The 17996-nt window shown below is 43.2% G+C and overlaps 1 protein-coding gene and 1 long non-coding RNA gene across 3 annotated transcripts; one reads left to right on the forward strand and one right to left on the reverse strand.

Annotated features, from left to right (window-relative positions):
• Window positions 1–1928: 1928 nt before the first annotated feature.
• On the reverse strand, window positions 1929–6455 carry LOC129533659 (uncharacterized). The gene is made up of 2 exons (XR_008679963.2): window positions 5138–6455; window positions 1929–3408 (listed from the first exon to the last, which is right to left on the reverse strand). It is a non-coding gene; the product is annotated as an uncharacterized lncRNA (long non-coding RNA).
• On the forward strand, window positions 3490–15244 carry SCGB3A2 (secretoglobin family 3A member 2). 2 transcript variants are annotated; one of them, XM_031011631.3, is made up of 4 exons: window positions 3490–3728; window positions 11853–11916; window positions 14498–14700; window positions 15080–15244. In XM_031011631.3, the coding sequence occupies exons 1-4, from the start codon at window positions 3615–3617 to the stop codon at window positions 15101–15103; spliced, it is 405 nt and encodes a 134-aa protein (XP_030867491.2). In that variant the 5' UTR covers window positions 3490–3614; the 3' UTR covers window positions 15104–15244. The 2 variants fall into 2 exon arrangements, with proteins under 2 accessions (XP_030867491.2, XP_063562923.1); XM_063706853.1 differs by lacking the exons at window positions 3490–3728; window positions 11853–11916 and adding an exon at window positions 7561–8126.
• Window positions 15245–17996: the final 2752 nt, after the last annotated feature.

A 17996-nucleotide genomic window follows, 5' to 3' on the forward strand; every position in this document is an offset into this window, starting at 1 on the left:
AGTTCTCGTAACTTCCAAAATCTATTTTCTTCCTCATACCTGACGCATATACTTTCTGCTTCCCGGCTCCTTCAGCTATACTCACTCTTTGTTGAGTCTCCCACAATTACTGTTGTTCCTGGCCCAGACTTCAATCTGGCCTCCCACATTATTCCTGATACCACACCTGACCCCCATGACTGTCTCTCTGATCCACCTGACATTCACATTTCCCCAAATTTCCTTCTTTCCTGTTCCTCACCCTGATCACGCTTGATTTATTGATGGCGGTTCCACCAGGCCTAATCGCCACACACCAGCAAAGGCAGCTTATGCTATAGTACAAGCCACTAGCCCGCCTCTTAGAACCTCTCATTTCCTTTCCATTGTGGAAATCTATCCTCAAGGAAATAACTTCTCAGTGTTCCATCTGCTATTCTACTACTCCTCAGGGATTATTCAGGCCCCCTCCCTTCCCTACACATCAAGCTCGAGGATTTGCCCCCACCCAGGACTGGCAAATTAGCTTTACTCAACATGCCCTGAGTCAGATAACTAAAATACCTCTTAGTCTAGGTAGACACTTTCACTGGATAGGTACAGGCCTTTCCTACAGGGTCTGAGAAGGCCACCGCAGTCATTTCTTCCATTCTGTTAGACATAATTCCTCAGTATAGCCTTCCCACCTCAATACAGTCTGGTAACAGTTCAGTCTTTATTAGTCAAATCAGCCAAGCAGTTTTTCAGGCTCTTAGTATTCAGTGAAACCTTTATATCCCTTATGGACCTCCATCTTCAAGAAAAGTAGAATGGACTAAAGGTCTTTAAAAAACACAGCTCACCAAGCTCAGCCACGAACTTAAAAAGAACTGGACAATACTTTTACCACTTTCCCTTCTCAGAATTCAGTCCTGTCCTCAGAATGCTACAGGATACAGCCCATTTAAGCTCCTGTATAGACGCTTCTTTTTATTAGGCCCCAGTCTTATTCCAGACACCAGACCAACTTAGACTGTGTCCCCAAAAAGCTTGTCATCCTTACTATCTTCTGTCTAGTCATACTCCTATTCACCGTTCTCAACTACTCATACATGCCCTGCTCTTGTTTACACTGCCGGTTTACACTGTTTTTCCAAGCCATCACAGCTGATATCTCCTGGAGCTATCCCCAAACTGCCACTCTTAACTCTTGAAGTAAATAAATAATCTTTGCTGGCAAGACTATGCTGAATCTCCTTAGGCACTCTCTAATCAGCTATTCTGAGTCATCCCAATTCTTAGACCTTTTATACCTGTTTTTCTCCTTCTGTTATTCCATTTAGTTTCCCAATTCATCCAAAACCGTATCCAGGCCATCACCAATCATTATATACGACAAATGTTTCTTCTAACATCCCCACAATATCACCCCTTACCACAAGTCCTCCTTTCAGCTTAATCTCTCCCACTCTAGGTTCCCACGCCACCCCTAATCCTGCTTGAAGCAGCCCTGAGAAACATCGCCCATTCTCTCTCCATACCACCCCTCAAAAATTTTCACCGCCCCAACACTTCAACACTATTTTGTTTTATTTTTATTATTACTATAAGAAGGCAGGAATGTCAGGCCTCTGCACCCAAGCCAAGCCATCGCATCCCCTGTGACTTGCACGTATACGCCCAGGTGGCCTGAAGTAACTGAAGAATCACAAAAGAAGTGAATATGCCCTGCCCCACCTTAACTGATGACATTCCACCACAAAAGAAGTGTAAATGGCCGGTCCTTGCCTTAAGTGATGACATTACCTTGTGAAATTCCTTCTCTTGGCTCATCCTGGCTCAAAAAGCACCCCCACTGAGCACCTTGCGACCCCCACTCCTGCCTGCCAGAGAACAAACCCCCTTTGACTGTAATTTTCCTTTACCTACACAATCCTATAAAACGGTCCCACCCATATCTCCCTTCGCTGACTCTCTTTTTGGACTCAGCCCGCCTGCACCCAGGTGAAATAAACAGCCATGTTGCTCACACAAAGCCTGTTTGGTGGTCTCTTCAAATGGATGCACATGAACAAAAGCCTTTCACACAACTGTTGACCCATGGAAAAGAAGAAAAAAAACCCCAACTTAAAGTGCAGGGCTGTGTTAACTGCTGACAGGGTTGAGAAAAGGAAAAAAAAAAAGACCCTCAAAGTGCAGGGTTGGAAAGATGCCTGAGGGAAGAAGCTCTTATTCTTATGCAAATGGTTTCTCCAAGAGGGAGAGAAACTTAATTGCTGTTTGTTCCCTGGGGTTCGCATGGAGCTAGAGCCCTCAGCCAGGAGAGGGGAAGACACTGTGGATGTGTGGCTAGGAACACTGGCCAGCCTGCCACATGTGGCCTTTGGGCCATGAGCCCCAGTCTCTTCCGGGAGGGGAGTGGGGCAGAGAGCTGCTGCTCACCTGTTCATTCCAGACAAATCAGGAAAATGTCATAGAAAGCCTGGCTTGGACTGAGGCTGATATCCCTAACCACCAAGAGTGATGGCGGGGTGGGGGACAGTTTCCTTTACCCTCAGAAAAAGCCTGAGGGAAGAAAGACTGAAACAAAAGGGAAACAACACCCCTACTTCCCCTTCTTGCCTGGGGACTAGAATGTCTTTGTAGGACTAACATTAGCCAAAAGATTAGAAATTATGGTTTAGCAGTCATGTAAAGATTAAAGATTCTGACTCTCCACAAATTGCCCCTGGGGATAACATCACTATTGTAAAACCTGAGATCAGTGCTTGCGATATTTTGCAGACTCTGCACTTGATGGAACAGTTGGCACCACCCAGATGGATAAACTGGCTCATCTGATCTTGTAGCTTTCATGCGCGTCCGTGTGAAGAGACCACCAAACAGGCTTTGTGTGAGCAACTTGGCTGTTTATTTCACCTGGGTGCAGGCAGGCTGAGTCCAAAAAGAGAGTCAGGGAAGGGAGATAAGGGTGGGGCCATTTTATAGGATTTGGGTAGGTAAAGGAAAATTACAGTTAAAGGGAGTTTGTTCTCTGGCGGGCAGGAGTGGGGGTGGCAAGGTGCTCAGTGGGGGTGCTTTTTGAGCCAGGATGAGCTAGGAAAAGGACCTTCACAAGGTAATGTCATCACTTAAGGCAAGGACCGGCCATTTACACTTCTTTTGTGGTGGAATGTCATCAGTTAAGGTGGGGCAGGGCATATTCACTTCTTTTGTGATTCTTCAGTTACTTCAGGCCATCTGGGCATATACGTGCAAGTCACAGGGGATGCGATGGCTTGGCTTGGGCTCAGAGGCCTGACATTCCTGCCTTCTTATATTAATAATAAAAATAAAACAAAATAGTGTTGAAGTGTTGGGGCGGTGAAAATTTTTGGGGGGTGGTATGGAGAGAGAATGGGCGATGTTTCTCAGGGCTGCTTCAAGTGGGATTAGGGGCAGCGTGGGAACCTAGAGTGGGAGAGATTAAGATTTTAGTTTCCTGACTCCGGACATGTTGAGTAAAGCTAATTTGCCAGTCCTGGGTGGGGGCAAATCCTCGAGCTTGATGTGTAGGGAAGGGAGGGGGCCTGAATAATCCCTGAGGAGTAGTAGAATAGCAGATGGAACACTGAGAAGTTATTTCCTTGAGGATAGATTTCCACAATGGAAAGGAAATGAGAGGTTCTAAGAGGCGGGCTAGTGGCTTGTACTATAGCATAAGCTGCCTTTGCTGGTGTGTGGCGATTAGGCCTGGTGGAACCGCCATCAATAAATCAAGCGTGATCAGGGTGAGGAACAGGAAAGAAGGAAATTTGGGGAAATGTGAATGTCAGGTGGATCAGAGAGACAGTCATGGGGGTCAGGTGTGGTATCAGGAATAATGTGGGAGGCCAGATTGAAGTCTGGGCCAGGAACAACAGTAATTGTGGGAGACTCAACAAAGAGTGAGTATAGCTGAAGGAGCCGGGAAGCAGAAAGTATATGCGTCAGGTATGAGGAAGAAAATAGATTTTGGAAGTTACGAGAACTGTATAGAGTGAGTTGAGCACAGTTTGTGATTTTGAGGGCCTCTAAAAATATTAAAGCAGCGGCAGCCACTGCACACAGACATGAGGGCTAGGCTAAAACAGTAAGGTCAAGTTGTTTGGACAGAAAGGCTACAGGGTGTTGACCTGGCTCTTGTGTAAGAATTCTGACCGCGCTAACCATGCCTAGGAAGGAAAGGAGTTGTTTTTTAGAAGGTGCTTGGGTTTGAGAGATCAGTCAGACACGATTGGCAGGGAGAGCACGTGTGTTTTTATGAGAATTATGCGGAGATAGGTAACAGATGAGGAAGAAATTTGGGCTTGATTGAAGTAATGGGGGCTGTCTGTGAAGCTTTGCGGCAGTACAGCCTAGGTAATTTGCTGAACTTGATGGGTGTCAGGGTCAGTCCAAGTGAAAGCGAAGAGAGGCTGGGATTAAGGGTGCAAAGGAATAGTAAAGAAAGCATGTTTGGGATCTAGAACAGAATAATGGGTTGTAGAGGCAGGTATTGAGGATAGGAGAGTATATGGGTTTGGCACCACGGGGTGGATAGGCAAAACAATTTGGTTGATAAGGCGCAGATCCTGAACTAAATTTTAAGACTTGTCTGGTTTTAGGACAGGTAAAATGGGGGAATTGTAAGGAGATTTTATAGGTTTTAAAAGGCCATGCTCTAGCAGGTGAGTGATAACAGGCTTTAATCTTTTTAAAGCGTGCTGTGGGATGGGATATTGGCGTTGAGTGGGGTAAGGGTGATTAGGTTTTAATGAGATGATAAGGGGTGCATGATCGGTCGCCAAGGAGGGATTAGAGGTATCTTATACTTGTGGGTTAAGGTGGGGGGATACAAAAGGAGGACGCAAAGGAGGCTTTGGATTGGGAAGAAGGGTGGCAATGAGATATAGCTGTAGTCCAGGAGTAGTCAGGGAAGCAGATAATTTAGTTAAAGTGTCTCAGCCTAATAAGAGAACTGGGCAGGTGGGGATGACTAAAAAGGAGTGCTTAAAAGAGTATTGTCTAAGTTGGCACCAGAGTTGGGGAGTTTTAAGAGGTTTAGAAGCCTGGCCGTCAATACCTACAACAGTTATGGAGGCAAGGGAAACAGGCCCTTGAAAAGAAGGTAATGTGGAGTGGGTAGCCTCCGTATTGATTAACAAGGGGACGGGCTTACCTTCCACTGTGAGAGTTACCTAAAGCTCGGCATCCGTGATGGTCTACAGGGCTTCCGAGGTGATTGGGCAGTGTCAGTCTTCAGCTGCTAAGCCGAGAAGGAGTCAGTCAGAGAGCCTTAGGCCAGAGTTCCAGGGGCTCTGGGAGTGGCTGCCAGGTGAGTTGAACAGTCCGATTTCCAGTGGGGTCCTACACAGATGGGACACGGCTTAGGAGGAATCCTGGGCTGCAGGCATTCCTTGGCCTGGTGGTCAGATTTCTGGCACTTGTAGCAAGCTCCTGGGGGAGGAGCTTCTGGAGGAACGCCTGGCCGCTGCGGTTCAGGCGTTTGGAAGTTCTTGTGTGCTGGAGATGTGGCTGGGGTTTGTCTCACAGTGGAGGCAAGTAATTGCAACTTTTTTCTATTATTGTACACCTTGAAGGCGAGGTTAATTAAATCCTGTTGTGGGGTTTGAGGGCCGGAATATAATTTTTGGAGTTTTATTTAATGTCGGGAGCAGATTGGGTAATAAAATGTATATTAAGAATAAGATGGCCTTTTGACATTTTAGGGTCTAGGGCTGTAAAGCATCTCAGGGTTGCTGCCGAACGAGCCATGAACTGGGCTGGGTTTTTATATTTGATGAAAAAGAGCCTAAACGCTATCTGATTTGGGATAAAGAAAAAGGAGCATTAACCTTGACTATGCCTTTAGCTCCAGCCACCTTTTTAAGATAAATTGCTGGGCAGGTGGGGGAGGGCTAGTCACAGAATGAAACTGTAAGCCGGAGCAGGTGTGAGGAGGGGAGGCGATAAAATGATTATAGGGTGGAGGAGCGGAGGCTGAGGAAGAATTGGGACCTAGCTCAGCCTGTGGAGGAGGAGAGAGGTCAGATGGGTCTGTAGAAAAGGAAGATTAGAAAGACTTAGCGATGCTTGGGGTTGGTACTGAGGGGACAGGTGGGAGGGAAAGAAGGAAGATTTGGGACAAGTTGCACTGGGCACAGAGACTAGGAAGGGACTGATGTGTAAAAGAATGCCTGGACGTCAGGCACCTCAGACCATTTGCCCATTTTACGACAAAATTATTTAGATCTTGTAGGATGGAAAAATTGAAAGTGCCGTTTTCTGGCTATTTGGAACTACTGTTGAGTTTGTATTGGGGTCAAGCGGCATTGCAGAAGAAAATAAGTCATTTAGGTTTTAGGTCAGGTGTGAGTTGAAGAGGTTTTAAATTTTTGAGAACACAGGCTAAGGGAGAAGGAGGAGGAATGGAAGGTGGAAGCTTACCTATAGTGAAGGAGGCAAGCCCAGAGAAAAGAGTAGAGACACGGAGAAGGGGTTGGGGGGTTGGTTCTTGCCCTCCAGAAAAGCAGAGAAGGGGTTGGGGCACGGAAATAAGGGATTGGGGCACAGAGATAAGAGGTTGGGGTGTGGAAATAAGCGATTGGGGGGTTCTTGCCCCCTAGGAAAGCGGGACTTGCCGCTAAGGGTGAAGGAGAAGGGGTTGAGGGGTACTTGCCCCTGCCCCAGGAAAGTGGGACTTGCCACTAAGGGTGAAGGACCAAGGCAGGCGTCCCTGCGTGGTCTGACACCCTTGAAACGTGAGTGTAAAATCAGAGAGGCGTCCCTGCAATGATTAAACACCAAGGGAAGGCTGCCTTCCCAGTCCGTGACTGGCGCCGGAGTTTTGGGTTCACGGATAAAACATGTCTCTTTTGTCTCTACCAGAAAATGAAAGGAATTGAAATTAAGAGAAGGGAGAGATTGAAGTGTGGCGCCAAGATTGAAAGGAGAAAGAGGTTGAGGGATAGTGAGGGAGGTTGGAGAAGAGAGTAAAAAGAGGCCGCTTACCGGGTTTGAAATTGGTGAGATGTTTCTTGGGCTGGTCGGTCTGAGGACCTGAGGTGGTAGGTGGATCTTTCTCATGGAGCAAAGAGCAGGAGGACAGGGGATTGATCTCCTAAGGGAGGTCCCCGATCCGAGTCATGGCACCAAATTACACGCGTGTCCGTGTGAAGAGACCACCAAACAGGCTTTGTGTGAGCAACATGGCTGTTTATTTCACTTGGGTGCAGGTGGGCTGAGTCCGAAAAGAGTCAGCGAAGGGAGATAAGGGTGGGGCCGTTTTATAGGATTTGGGTAGGTAAAGGAAAATTACAGTTAAAGGAAGTTTGTTCTCTGGCGGGCAGGAGTGGGGGTGGCAAGGTGCTCAGTGGGTGCTTTTTGAGCCAGGATGAGCCAAGAGAAGGAATTTCACAAGGTAATGTCATCACTTAAGGCAAGGACCGGCCATTTACACTTCTTTTGTGGTGGAATGTCATCAGTTAAGGTGCGGCAGGGCATATTCACTTCTTTTGTGATTCTTCAGTTACTTCAGGCCATCTGGGCATATAGGTGCAAGTCACAGGGGTTACGATGGCTTGGCTTGGGCTCAGAGGCCTGACAGTAGCCCCACCCAAGAGTTGACTCAGTGCAACAGGGCAGCTTCAGCTCTCTCTGGTTTCATCTCCAACCTAACCAATCAGCACTCCTGACTCACTGGCCCCTCACCCACCAAGTTATCCTTAAAAACCCTGATCCTTGAATGCCGAAGGAGACTGATTTCAGTAATAATAAAACTCCAGTCTCCTCCACAGCCAGCTCTAAGTGAATAACTCTTTCTCTATTGCAATTCCCCTGTCTTCATACATTGGCTCTGTCTAGGCAGCAGGCAAGGTGAATCTGTTGAGCGATTACAGTAACAATACCATAACAAAGGCACAAGAAAAGGCTCATGGCTGATTTAAAATGTAGATTCTATTCTTCTTCTGAACAGATCAGGAGTTGACTGCTGTTGAAAGGAGATTTTAGTGTGCTCAGAACCCAATACAAGGGGCCATGACACACCATGGGGCTGGAGGCACATGGGAAATACCAGGGTTATTCAAGAGACAGATGGAGTGGAGGAAAATATGAGCAGGAGTCTATTCTGGTTTCTGAAGGAAGACAAGGAAGACAGGAGAGATGGGGTAAGCAGGTTTTAAATGGGCTAGTTTGAATAATTTTGGTGGGCTCTCGGGTCTTGGGGCTGTCCCTAGTTGGTCATGGGGTGATTAAGGCATGGGAATAATGGCCCACAGTGCACAAGCCCAATAAAGGTCGTTGGGGCTTTGGGCTCTGGATTGGTTAATTTGCATATGAAAGGCATGCTCCTGGTGATATCTCTAGGAATTAGCTAGTCCTGGGAAGGGCAGTCCTTTCAAGGTCAGCAAGGCCCCAAGGGGTCAAAACATTAAAAATACAGAATTAAAAGACATGATTAATACAATGGCTCAAAACATAGGAAGCCCAGAAGTGAACAAGTCCAAGTCTGTTTTCAATTCTGAGCATACCCCCAATCCACTTGTTGTCTATCACAGCTTTCTATTTGCTTCTTCACAGCACTAACCACTAGTGTTTTCTGTTTGTTTACATGTTTCTTGCCTGTGTATCTCACTACATTGTCAGCTCCAGGAAGGCAAGAAATTTGCTTGTCTGGTTTTCTGCACTAGTCCTAATTGCTGACACAGTGCCTGACACACAATGGATACTCAATAAACATTTGTTGAACAAATGAGTGAAAACAATAGTGCTTGATGGTTATGTGTGTATGCATAATATGATTTGCATGTACACACATATACATACTACTATTCATATATGTATATGTATGTGGATATTTGTGGGTGCTTTTGAGTTGATGTTTTTTATGTATGTTCCAGTCAAGACTGCATGTCTGGCTGACTACTAGATAGACCCAACAGAAATCTATTTGCCCAGGGGTCTCAGGAATCTCCTGGAAAGAACTTGCCCTCTAGGACCAGCAGAGAAGCCTGATACAGTACCAATCATTTCAGAGGTTAAAGGAGAGAAGCATTTCTGCATGTGTAATGCTATATTTCACCTGAGGAGGCCTCGGTCCTATCCCTCATGGATTTATAACTTGGCATTTATAAGAAGTCAGTTTAGAAACTGGAGAACCTATTTTTTACTGAAAGCGCTACAATATTTTAGGATGCTGTGTCAGTCAGAGTCCAGCCAAAAAGTTGAAACCATACCAAGTGACCACACAGAAAGAATTCAACATGTAGGGTAATTTACAAAGTGTTAGAAATGCAGTTAAAGCAACCAAGCAGAAGATGAATCAACTCTGAGATTAGAAAATGCAGAAAGTTGTTACTCCTTCTAGATCAGGAAGGACAGTGATGAGAAGGTGGGGTCTAGGAGCTGGGGCCATGCAGTAAAAGCTGGAACAATGTTGGCCTGCGTGGCACAGGGGGAACCACAGATAAAGGACCTTTCCGAAAGGAGATGAGCCTTGGAGAGGGTGCAGCCACTACCCAAGATAGCTCCTGAATTGGAGAGAGGGAGACATATCCCTTCTCCTTTTCTCTCTCTCTCCACTCTTTCACCTGTGCCTTCCCCTGGCTTAACTTAATCAGATGCAGTTGGCAAGGAAGCCTGGAAGCAAGGAAGCCTGGAAACCACATTTTAAAAAGTCAACTTTCTATAATACAGAGCCAGGAATGAAAGTGAAGAGAAAGGATTTAAAAGCAAGCAAACAAATTTGAGGGCAGCACTGGTTTAGTATTCCAAAAGAGACCAAAATAAAAAACTAAAGGGCGTCATTGTGGCAGGCTGAATCTCCACAAGCAACCAAGTCTCCATAAGCCCTTTGCTGTAATGATAAATGTGTAAGTTAAACATTGAAGAACTAGAGAAACTGGTGCCTGAGTAGGAGACCTGGAATGCAGAAACAAACCCGTTAAGACCCTACCTGGGCTTTCGCATCCTCAATCCTGATTGAGTGATAAAAGCATTCATGCACATACAAACCATACCAGGACCCACGTAAAATTAAGAAACTTTCCAGCCCACAGACCACTAGTTAAAGATTAGATTTAGGCTAAGTAGAAATATTCCTGCATGTAGGCATAGAGCTTGAAATTCATTTATATATACTAAAGGAAAAACTCATAACTTTTAGTTGGTCTGGTAAATTACTCCGACCTTCTCCCTGTGGCTGGTTACAAAAATAAACTCGCTTCTTTCCCAGTTCACCTGTATCTCATCATTGAACCATGAGAGCAAGCAGCTGGACCCTGTTCCTCCGGCAACGGCATCAATCTTACCACCACTCATGCACACAACCTTGGCTCTTTGAGGGGCTTGGTATATTAATATCACGGGCATCAGTGGGAATATGTAGGAGAAATGGAAGCAGTACTGGTAGAGAAAGAAGGAGAAGTGGCAGGATTGAGGTGCATGGCAAGCATTCATGGTGTCTTTCATGTAGTTAATAAAGTAGTTTATAAAGTAGCAGAAAGATAAAGAAATGACAGTTACAACATGGTAACATAAAAATTAGTAAAATGTGACATAAATTAGATATTAATTTTGGTTTGGCATAGCAGAATGCTCTATCTGCATAATTTTATTAGATCCTCATTACAATACCACACCCTCAGATGAGGACAAATAAAGCCCCAACCTCTGGCCTTACATCTTAAGGTGTGTTTTCTCAAAATTTTCTGGGTTCCACTTTGGTGATGGGGATGGCTGGAGCCAGCAGTACCACGTGGCCAGGGAGCCCTGAGCTGGTCCTGTGCCCATATGGACTCCGCTTTCTATTTCACCCCTTCATGGTTCTTTCTTACCCTCTTCCTTGCATGTCGGGCCCACTCGATGCCCCAAAGAACTCCAGGACTTGTGCTCACAAATGAAGTTGTCCTGAGGTCCTGTGGCTGAACCCTGGATCCAGAAAGACAGCCTTGGAAACAAATTACTACTCCTGTAGCCAGTACCTTATAATTATGTATTTTTGAATGATTTTATCGGATTTGATTGCCAAAGAATCTTGCAAAAACAATTTTTTCCCCAAGCTACACACCTTATGGTTGGTCATGTTATTTATGTTCCCATTTTAGATGAGAGGACCAATATCCTAGATTAAAAATGTCAAATCCAAGATTACACAAACAGTGAAAATTGAATCCCAGGTTTTTCAAAAGACACTCTGATTTTAGATCTTAAGCCTATTATTCTATTCAAAGGCTCAGAGAAGACATGCTCTGAACATACTCAAAATAACTGACACTGGAAAAGGTAACAGAGGTGTGAAAATCTTACCATAGTAGATGTGTGAGTGGGCTGGGGGCAGGTGAATTCCAGAGAAATGTGGCACTAAATGTCATTAAGCTGACTCTGTATTATACCAGGGTGGCCTCCAGATTGCTTTCACAACTGGGTAGTTCATCAGCTAATGTGATTCTCCAAACTTTAAATGATTAGAAAACTGGGGAAAAATGTAGAAAACCAGAGGAAAACACTCCTTCTAATCCCAATATAAATTCTTCACTTCTTTTCAATGTTCTTCCAGGAGAAGGATTCGTTGGGCTCTTTGGCTTCTGCTTTTATTTCTGTGCAAGGGTTTATGCAAGAGGTACTTGAGAATGCTATACTGTAGAGCTTTGTTTCTCATGGGAACACAAGAGGAAGTGGAAAATTCTCCAAATTGTTTAGTGAGAAAACATAACCTTTATCCCTTTCTTTGGTGGGGTGAGTCAAGTGGTAGGGACTAGAATTCAGGTCCTCAATGCGCATATAAATATGTGTGTGCAAAAGCAGCCATCACACTTTGTATGGCAAGTGGAACCACTGGCTTGGTGGATTTTGCTAGATTTTTCTGATTTTTAAACTCCTGAAAAATATCCCAGATAACTGTCATGAAGCTGGTAACTATCTTCCTGCTGGTGACCATCAGCCTTTGTAGTTACTCTGGTAAGTAACTGGAATACATCTGGAATATGTGACATTTCTTTACTTTTCTGTTAATAAGAGCACAACTAGTAAGCCTTGCCTCACTGACAGTGGAATATGGTGGTAGGAATTTTATTTTTTTTATTTTATTTTTAACTGACACATAATAATTGCACATATTTGCAGGGTTGGAAGAAGTTTTGGAATCACAGAAAATGGTGATGTTGGAAAGTATTTCAGATCCCCACCATCTAAGCTCTAGCCCAATATAAGTATTCTAATACACCCTACATAGGAAGTTAGCCAACTTCCACGGAGGGTCAACAAAGCACATTTCACTGCTGGATATTGGTCACCATTCGTTTTTCTTATTTTCCTCAATTTTGAGTTAAAATTTGACTTTATAATTTCTTTTGTGCTTTTGAACTATATGGAGTCATTCTTGCTATCATCTCCAGTTATCCAATTTGCTAGCTTGGTTCTCCTGAGATAGCTACATTCATCTGTTTATCCACTCAGTGGATATTTATTGAATGGCTACAATTTGTTGGGCACTGGATAAGCATTGGAAGATTTAGACATGAAGCAGTCATAAATATTGTTCTTAAGGTGCTACTCTGGTAGGGTAGATAGGGCTTCTACCTAAGTTACTATAATTCTAGACTACTGTAAACGTACTGTGAGATATCCAGATAGAACTCTTTTAGTGTATTGGTGGGTGATTAGTTTAATTTTCAGGTAAGGGTATACAAGCTGGCTTCTTGGAGGAGAATGGGAACTGATTTATTTTTTTGGAAGGAATCATTGTAACTATCAGGAAGACAGTGCGGGCACATGGGAAAAAGAGATTTCATGATAGCCACTGCTCATTGAGAGAACAGAAGGCTTTGAAGATCTTCTCCCAGGAAGCTGTAAACACATACAGAGAAGATATTTACCAAAATGTCTGAAATAAGAAGTATGGAGATTAATAATGAAAAATTGATTGCCGCCCACACCTACACTGGCAACTTTGGCTTTTGATGTTTATTGAATTTCTGAAGGAATTTGTAACTTCACCAGTTTTGGATATTTCACTGTTCTCTAATGTCCAGGGACAGTATCTATGGGCAAAGGTGGCAGCAGAAAGGAGGTGGGGAAAATAAATACCGCCCCCTCTGGGTGAGAATTTTGGAGGGACAATAGGTGATTGAAAATTTTAAAAAAAAATACAGGCTCCATTTTAATAATTTGAATGGGGAAATAATAGGTTTCCAAAGGAAAATAAACTATGGCAGGTCTTAGCCAGTGGGAGGATGTGTGTTCTTACGTGTGTGCTCACATGCATGTGTGCATTTATATATCTGCACATGTTTTTGTAAAAAATACATCGTACATATTTTCCTCAATCTCTACTTTTTCCCACCATTCGTCTTCTATGGGAAAGTTATCTTCCTAAAGCCAAAGATATAAAATATAATTTTCCTATGTAAAAGCCTTGATAGCGCCCCACTGCCCTCAGGAAAAAAAAAATCCAAACTCCTTTGTGTGACATCCAACACTTTAAAAAATCTGACCTCACTCAACTTTTGCAGGCTCGCTCCCTTTATCTTCCATCCTTTGGTCATAGCCTATTGGAAATCTGCACTCCAGCCTTCTGGGCAGAAGGCTCACCATCCTGTGTATGCACTTTTATCCTAACGGTTCCGTGCCTTTATCAGTCATGTTTCTAAAATGCTTCTCCTCTTCTTTACCTTATGATCCTGGCATTTGCCTCAAGACATAGCTCTAACAGCACTTCTGGAAAATTCCGGCAGCACTCTCTCATGTTAGAATTAGTCATCCCTTTCTTGTGTTTCCATGGAGCTTTGTCCATAATGTTAGCATAGCACATGCTACACTGTGGCGTACACAGATCTTCTATCACCAACTGGACTGTGTGAAGTCTCTGAATGGGCATCCTTGTCTTATTTGTCTATGTATCTGCACAGACTAGATAGAGTTGGTGCTCAATTATGTTTGTAGTGTTGAGTTGAATTGGTTGGGAGCAGTTTCTTGGGCTGTGGTTGGGTCCATTCCTGTCTTTATGTGGAGATTCACTATGGCATGTCTCCTTTAGCCTCAAAGCTGTGAGCTGTGGAGACAGCCACATACAAAATACCATCCTCTTCAGACAATCACAATGATCTGTTGAATGCTTACTCTGCCAGGGTCAGTTGTAGGCATGGGTGCATTAGTGAAAAAACACACATTCCTTGTTCTCATGGAGCCTCCATTCTAATGAGAAAATAAAGACAATAAAAACAGCAAATGAAGAGTTGCTTTTTTTAGGTAATGGTAAGAAAAAATAAATGATGGAGAGTGACTATGGCCATTGCAGGCTTCTCCGAGGAGGTAATATTTGAAGAGAGACCAAATAATGTGAGAAAGAAAGGTAAGTAGCTAAGGAAAAAAAGTTCTAGGGAGATGAACAGCAGGTGCAAAGGGCCAGAGGCAGAAGTTTTCAATGGAAGTAAGATGAGTGGATCTGGAATGGAGCTATTGATGGACACAGGGAAAGATGATGAGGTCATAGTCTGGGCCCGGATGTGCCTGTCTCACCTGGTTTCTCTTTTTCCTGCAGCTACTGCCTTCCTCATCAACAAAGTGCCCCTTCCTGTTGACAAGTTGGCACCTTTACCTCTGGACAACATTCTTCCCTTTATGGATCCATTAAAGCTTCTTCTGAAAACTCTGGGCATTTCTGTTGAGCACCTTGTGGAGGGGCTAAGGAAGTGTGTAAATGAGCTGGGACCAGAGGCTTCTGAAGCTGTGAAGAAACTGCTGGTAACCACAGCTTTGGGAGGCTAATCTGCCAAAGGGGAGGCATACTCACCCTGAATGTCTAGCTCCTCTTCTTGTCCCTTGTAAATGTGCATTTCCACTTCACTGATTATATTCATTGGAAGTTTGCACATCCTGGAATCTCAGGAAAAACACAATTTCTACATTTCTGGGAAGGGTTTTTGAATGATAGTGACATGTGTTATAGTTGTGACATTACCATTTACCACTTTCGTGATTTTGGATGAGACGTAATCACTCTGAGTTTTTGTTTCCCCATCAGTAAAATAGTGGCCAAACAGGATACTGGAAGTGAATATGTTTTGAAACATGCGAATTACATGTAAGCTGCTCTAAATTTTGTTGTCCTTCTACCTTTCAGGAGGCGCTATCACACTTGGTGTGATGTCAAGATAAAGAGCGGAGGTGGATGGGGATGGAAGATGATGCTCCTATCCTCCCTGCCTGAAACCTGTTCTACCAATTATAGATCAAATGCCCTAAAATGTAGTGACCCGTGAAAAGGACAAATAAAGCAATGAATACATTTTCAGTTGTCCTATTTTTATTTCTGGGGACTCTATTCAGAAGGACGTATCCAGATTAGTTTTCCCTTGGTTCATAAACTCGAGAGAGCCTGTTTTTATAAAGAAAACCTGGAATCTTAAGTAAGACATAATCATTCCTTCTCCTCTCCTTATCTCTAAGTTAAACATCTCTATTTTTCCCAACTGTTTTTTATCTCACGGTGTTTTCAGACCCTTCACTTTCCTATCCCCCAACCTAAATAAATTTTTACATTTAAAAAATGAAAAAATAATTTTCAAAATACTGTCTGATAAGACTAGCATCTTACTAACTTCATTGGTTTGGCTTCTGTTTCACTAGAATGCTCGTTTTTGTTAAGTTTGTAGTTAAGCTATGGCCACTCAATAGCTTTCACCAATCCTTCCACAAAGTTAGGCCTTTACTACATCATCCTTAGGCAAATGGGTGATGAACTATCTTTTCTTTCCTCTACTCTGTCATCTACAGTGATGACAGAATTAAATTTCCAAGGAATTATTCTGGTAATATCATGACAGCCTGTAGAGTAGATTTCAAGCTTCTGAGCATGGCATGCAAGGCTGTTCATGATCTGGCTTTTGGTTACACGTCTAGTCTTCTTATCTACATTCCTTTCTTCACAGGCACTCTACTCCAGCCACACTGAACAGATAACTAAATCCTTTTCCCTCTAACACTGTTACACCTTATTGAAAAATCAAGTTTCTTCCTACCTAGAATGTCTGCCACCATCGGCCTTCAGACCTGGCCTGTGTCAGTCTTTGGACTGTTTGCTGTCAGGTCCATTTCCTCCACTTCCCGTGTTCTGCTCTGCTCTGCTCTGCTGTGTGTTGAGGCAGGATAGGAAACATGATACTGATTGCTGCAGCTTGCATTTCTCAGGTTCCCAAATCAGCTGACATTTGGGCTAGGTTCTGCCCCTGGGAGGCGCAGGCAGTAGATAGGAAGTAGGAAAATAGGAAAACTATTGTATGACCCTTTCTGGCTCTGTATTAGGGAGAAGTCTCTGGAAATGACTGTACCACGTCTGAGCTCCAGGTCCTGCTAGATAGGCCTGCCTTGGTCCCAGCTTTTGCTGGGTGAGTCCAGCCTCTGGGCTCTGGTTACACCACCTCTTTTCTTTTTCTCTCCAGCTGAAGTTAGTGGTTTCCTCCTGTTGTCAGTTTCTGGGTGCCTTACCATCACCTAGTTGACTTTTAGCTCTTCTAATATCTATTCAATCAATTCTTTGCATTACATTCCTTCTGTTCTAAGTACTTTGAGTAGTTTCTGTTTCTTAATTGGTTTCTGACTAAGATGATGTTAAATGTTATCTCTAGGGATATTATCTTAATTTCCTTCCATTGCTTGACTTCCATTTTTTGGCAACTAAAACAGCTTTCACTCTGTGAAATTTCCTACTTTATTTCCTTATTTTATCTATGCTTATAATGATAGATTAGGTTGCCCAGCTGCAGTAATAAATAATCCCAAATCTCAGTGGCTTACGTGCACAGTGTGTCACTTGTTCCTCACAGTATGTGGCCATCTTTGGTTGGCTGTAGCTATGATCAATGTTTTATGAATTCTATACAGGAGCTGATGGAATAGTCTCTCTTGTGCATTTGGCTTATGTTTACAGGGAAAGAGAACTTGGTGAACAATGAGCTAACTCTTAAAGCTTCTTCTTAAAAGTGAAGTATATGACTTCCAATCATGTTTAATTGGCCAGAGCAAGCCATTTGACCATGTTTCACTTCTTTAGGAAGGGGATGTATAATTATCCTATAGGAAAGAGCAGTGCCAAATATGATTAATGTAATGTAATTGACCACATTACTTGATGACTTCAAAGTAATTGTCACCTTAGATGCCTCTATTGTACTTGCAATTTTCTTTTCTATTGAATTACATGCCATCTTTCCTCCTACCTTAGTTTTCTGCTATTTGACCACTATTTTTCAGTTTCTTTAAATGGCCCTTATTATTTTTGACTTCCCTTGAACGTTGATACCTCCAAAGATACTAAACTTGATTCCCCTTCTATTTTTACTCTGTGTATAACCTTTATTGGAGAATCTTATGTACGACCATGGATGCCAATATAATCTTTATGTTAGGAACTCTAAAATCTATGGCTACAATCTATACCTTTTTTTTTTTTTAAAGAAGAGATTTAGTTACCTATAAGACACCTCCAAGGGATGCTCTTTTTTGGGTTCAACTCAAACATTTTTACCTGAACTCATTGTCTCTCTTTAAAAACCCACTCCTATGTTCTAATTTGCTATTCTGTTTACAGCACAGACATTTTCGTGGTTGCCTGAGACAGAAACTTGGGAATAATCCTAAGTACTCTCTGTCATCAGCCTCCTTTCTGATTGGTAAGCAAGCCTTATCAACCCTTTTCACAACTATTGCACACATTTTTCATGATCACCACTGGTACTGTTCCTAAAACTTTTTTCTTTCTTTCTTTCTTTCTTTCTTTCTTTCTTTCTTTCTTTCTTTCTTTCTTTCTTTCTCTTTCTTTCTTTCTTTCTTTCTTTTTCTTCCTTTCTTTCTTTCTCTTTCTTTCTTTTTCTTTCTTGCTTGCTTGCTTGCTTGCTTGCTTGCTTGCTTTTCTTTTCCTTTCTTTTCTTTTCTTTTTTTGAAGTGCTATAGTGCCATCACAGCTCACTGCAGCCTGGACCTCCTGGGTTCAGGTGATCCTCCCACCTCAGCCTCCTGAGTAGCTAGGACTATAGGCACAT

This window comes from Gorilla gorilla, chromosome 4 (genome assembly GCF_029281585.2).
Source record: "Gorilla gorilla gorilla isolate KB3781 chromosome 4, NHGRI_mGorGor1-v2.1_pri, whole genome shotgun sequence".
In the NCBI taxonomy this organism is placed as follows: domain Eukaryota; kingdom Metazoa; phylum Chordata; class Mammalia; order Primates; family Hominidae; genus Gorilla; species Gorilla gorilla.

Excerpts from the sequence above, each read along its gene's own strand:
- SCGB3A2 (XM_031011631.3), top strand. The coding sequence starts at position 3,615 with ATGAGAGGTTCTAAGAGGCGGGCTAGTGGCTTGTACTATAGCATAAGC. Across the intron at positions 11,917-14,497 it reads CAGCCTTTGTAGTTACTCTG|CTACTGCCTTCCTCATCAAC; the intron begins GTAAGTAACTGG and ends TTTTTCCTGCAG. Across the intron at positions 14,701-15,079 it reads AAGCTGTGAAGAAACTGCTG|GAGGCGCTATCACACTTGGT; the intron begins GTAACCACAGCT and ends TCTACCTTTCAG.